The sequence below is a fragment of the Trachymyrmex cornetzi genome, unplaced genomic scaffold, assembly GCF_001594075.2.
Source record: "Trachymyrmex cornetzi isolate Tcor2-1 unplaced genomic scaffold, Tcor1.1 scaffold100, whole genome shotgun sequence".
Classification (NCBI taxonomy): Eukaryota; Metazoa; Arthropoda; class Insecta; order Hymenoptera; family Formicidae; genus Trachymyrmex; species Trachymyrmex cornetzi.
In genome coordinates, this window is record NW_017295544.1 from 73,292 (window position 1) to 77,959 (window position 4,668).

Below are 4,668 nucleotides of genomic sequence, written 5' to 3' on the forward strand. Positions count from 1 at the left end.
ATGGCGTTAATCGAAAAAAACGGACAGCTATCCAGCGATTGGTGCAGTCATCTACGCCATCGAAAGTAATGATACTGAACCTTGTCATTAAATCTGTTGAAATACGTAATGTTGACGATGTAAAATTATCTTTATGTAACAAGTGTATGCATATGATACCGTCGACTATACTTTTTATGCTTGAACTCGACACAATGTGTCGAGCACATATATTTCGATTTGCGCCAATATACAAATAATATAAGCGATAAATTTAAATATTTTGTAAGTTATTTACATCAAAACTGTATTGCGAATAAATTTGAAGTGGTAAACACTTTGCGTAAGATTTATGATAAGAATTCAGTTATTGAATACGAATTAATAATGTGCGCTTCAGATAATATTGTATATAATGCATTATACAAAAATAAACGCATATTAAAACAGTATATCTCAGTGTCTGTAATTATTTAAGTTATTATTATTATTAATATATATAATAAAAAAACAATTGTTGGGACCAAAATGCGAAATGTAATCGCATAAGGAGGAAGAAGATGACGGTGTGTAAGAGGAAGAGAGACGGTAAGTATAAATGGTAAGTATAGCGATAACCGATAACGTGAACATACATAAATAATGTGCACCAAACGTTGTTCATCATATGTCAAAATCTTTTTCCATTGACGTTAACATTGTAGACGAACGTCAACTGAAGAGAAAATTGCAAGTATGTTTATATATATAAGTAACTTGATACATGTGTATGTATATATATTGTAAACTGTAAAAGTGATTAGATTCACGTTGCGGCAATACTGCTATGTTAATTTGCCTTGACTACGAGTCCCTAGCAACGAGTTGTTGAAGAGAGTTCGAAGCGTAGCCGTCGTATCACTCGGACGTATTCGCGCCGTCATCTACGATTTGTACATCCAATAATAAAGGAAAACTTATATCCTTAAACTAATTGGCCACATTCTCATTAAGTGTAGTAAAGCTTTATTCGCCCTCAATTACATCAAAGAAAACATATCAAATTCAAGATTCTACAGCTCAGAAGTGGGATATTACAATTAGTTCCGGATTAATTTTTCTCCGATTTTTTTTTTGGAGTCATCATTGGTGTTGTAGAGTCCGACACCTTAACATTATCATTTGTTGGCTGTCTTGACTCGAAATTGCGGTAATATTCGCCATTGAATGATTTCTTGAAGAAGAAATTAATTGAAGATCTGCAAACAAAAGACGGCAACACATTTTCCGATCGACGGTTACGGAGCAGTTTTGTCTTTCGTCGCTTCACGCCTTATCAATCGCTATGGATCGAAGTCGCTTAGACCAACTCTCTTTTGAAGAACTCAAGAATGAAGCTCTTAGTTATGGACTCGTGCCAGCCTCTTCTTGTGAACAGTTGATTGACCAAATTATGTCCCATTTGGAGCGAAATGGTCCAGTGAATGATTTTGGTATCGTATCATCTGATGGCACATCATCCTGCAATGCTCGAGCTACAATTCAACCTCAACAATCTGCAAGTGATATGCCTTCTGCGAGGTTTTCGCCTCCAGTTGCTGATCCTTCTTTGCAGCAGATATTTGGCTTCTTTTCCGAATTAATGAAGCAACAGAGCGATTTAATGCTCAGACAACAAAGTGATTTTATGCAGCAAGTTACCAATTTGGTCTCTGCTACTCGGATTTCTAACATTAATCCGCAAATTGTGTCTTCTTCTGATTCTTCTGGTGCTGCGGTTCTTAATCAGAGACCTGTTTTAGCCTCAGTTCCAGTTGCTCAAGCCGTCAATCTGCTAGCATCCCAACTTCCGTCATTTTCTGGTTCAGAAGACGAAAATATTGATATTTGGATCGAGAAAGTTGAACGAGTTTCCCGTATCCATGATGTCTCCGATCAGGTGACTCTCCTAGCTGCTTCCAGCAAGTTGATCAAGTCTGCAAAAGATTGGTTAGATCTTAATTCAGGTACTGTTAATGATTCCTGGTTCAACTTAAAGCAAGCTATCTCTCAAAGGTTCAAAAGAGACATACCTTTTCGTGTAACCTTTCAAAAAGTCGAAAGTAGAAAATGGAATTTTTCAAAGGAGTCTTTTCAGGATTACGCCATGCAGAAATTGAAGCTTTTACAGAATTTTCGTTTGCCTGAAAAACAAAATATTGATTTCCTGATCTCTGGTATAGGAAGTCCATCTTTAAGAGCTTCAGCTTCTTTGATCCAAGCAGAAACTATCGATCAATTCTTAGACAAGATGCACTCACTTATTTTGGCTTTTGGTGATCCTTCCAAAAAGACCCCTCCTGTTCCTGTTAAGCCTGTCAATTCCAAGGATAATATCAAGAAAGAAGAAACGACTTCTTCCAAAATAGGCCCGTCTACCGATTCTTCCAAGGAAGTATTTTGTGTTTATTGCCGGACAAAGGGGCATACCCGGGACAACTGTTTTCGTCTGAAGAAAAAGGAGCAGAACTTGACTGGAAATTCATCTGGTAGCTCGTCAGCGGTTGCTTCGATTGAAGAGACGTCTTCGTCACAATCTTCTGAGACCTCCGAGTCCTTCCAGTCTCTCCAGACCATCCAGTCTTCCCAGCCTTCCCATTCACCGACGGTAGCTTTTGTCGACATCGGATTGCCGTATAAAATTAGCGACAATATTGTTAAGGTGACTGCTTTAAATGAAACAAATTGCTCATTAGACGCTCTTATTGATACGGGCAGCGCTGTATCTTTTATTCGACCATCTATCTTTTCTAATTTGACTAATCAACCTCTGGATCAATTAAAAGTTCCATCTCGTTCTTTTAAAGCTTTAAATAAATCAATTATTAAAGTTTTCGGAGAATTTACTTTGGAATTTCAGCTCGCGATTTTTCCGAATAAATCTTTCAAAGTTCCTTTTCTTGTTCTAGAGGACGATGAGCTTTTTGTTGACCTTATTCTTGGTCGTGATTTTTTGCAAATGTACAAAATTGTAATTGTTTGCGAAACTTTTGGTAACGAAAATTCAAAGATCCAATTATTTTCTGAAATTGCATCTTTGGATGATTATAGTCAGTCTGTTTTACCTGGTTTTTCTGATGAGTTTACTTTCGAATCTGATTTCGGACCAACGGTTGATGAAAAACTTGTAACTTTAATTCGTGAAGTTGAGAATACTTCTGTCATTCCAATTGAAGATGGTCATGCCGTCACAGTGTCTCTCAAAGACAATACAACTTATGCTTATTCTCCTCGACGCTTCGCATGGTCTGAAAGGAAACAGATTCGAGAGATTACTGATGATCTCTTGCACAGAGGAATTATTAAACCGAGCATTTCCCCTTATTGTGCAAGGGTGGTTCCTGTAATTAAGAAAAACGGTACAATGCGATTGTGCATTGATTTACGACCGTTGAATGATCGTGTCATAAAACAAAAATACCCCTTTCCATTGATGGAAGAATGTTTTTCTCGACTGGGCAATAAGAAAGTTTTTACTTTGCTTGACTTAAAAGATGGTTTTCATCAAATAGATGTTCATCCAGATCATTCTAAATATTTTGCTTTCGCGACTCCTGATGGTCAGTTTGAGTACATGAAATTACCTTTTGGTTACTGTAAGGCTCCAGCTGAGTTCCAAAAGAGAATGATCCAAATCTTTCAACCTTTTTTGCGCGAGGATAAAGTTTTAGTTTATATTGATGATATCTTGGTGCCATCTAGTACAGTTGAGGAAAACTTGTCTTCATTGAAAGAGGTACTTTTGATCTTAAAACAATACGGATTTAAACTTAATTATAAAAAATGTCATTTTCTAAAAGAGAAAATTGAATATCTTGGATATATTCTTTCTCCGTCAGGAATTACCTTAAGTGATCGTCATGTTAAGGCTGTTAGAGACTTTCCGATACCTAAGAATGTTGTTCAACTTCAACGTTTTCTTGGTCTTGCAAATTTCTTTCGTAGATTCATAAAGGATTTCGCTATTAAAGCTCGCCCTTTGCTTAATCTTTTACGAAAGTCAGTGTAACGTCCGGTGCGCTACATTACAGCACCCCGGCCGTTTACCAAGCGAACGCGAGCACAAAGTATAGCGAATAATACAATACGTGCCAACTACAAGCGCGTATAACTATAGGCTAAGCTACCGAAACCGTCGCGTTCGAACGCCGCGCGCACAGCGCCTGCGCAACCAATAAAATAGAAAAACTAATAGAAAAATGCACTAAAGCACGTAAATAGCGCCGCCAAAAGACGAGAAATAACGAACATCATAATTACCAACCAAATAATCACGAGGAAATAGCGCCGATCCACCAAGAACGAGTAAAAACGCGCAATTACTCGTAAAATGCATAGCGATGCAACGCGAAACGCGCGCATCGATCACGAAGGCCTCAGAAAACAAATAAAAGCTATTACAATTTGAATAAGGGCACGAATAACGAAACAAGGGCCCTAAACAAACAAAGGAGACTCGCGAGCGCTTCAGAAGAAAGAACTGAAGATACGCGAAAAAGCGGCATGAAAAAACGCGCAAGGGATGCACGCTCGCTACGCCGCGACCGAGTGCATCACGCGCCAACCAAGAACACCCCTAAGAATATAGCGAACTCCGCTAAACATGAGAACGACCGAAAAGGCAAAAAGACACACAATAATCAAATAAATCGCGATAAAAGAATTAGAATA

General features: G+C 38.0%; 1 protein-coding gene across 1 annotated transcript; it reads left to right on the forward strand.

The window, feature by feature from the left end:
* The first annotated feature begins 1,303 nt into the window (after positions 1-1,303).
* On the forward strand, positions 1,304-3,609 carry LOC108770622 (uncharacterized). The gene is made up of 2 exons (XM_018522307.1): positions 1,304-3,557; positions 3,599-3,609. Exons 1-2 carry the CDS (start codon positions 1,304-1,306, stop codon positions 3,607-3,609), a joined length of 2,265 nt encoding a protein of 754 aa, XP_018377809.1.
* Positions 3,610-4,668: the final 1,059 nt, after the last annotated feature.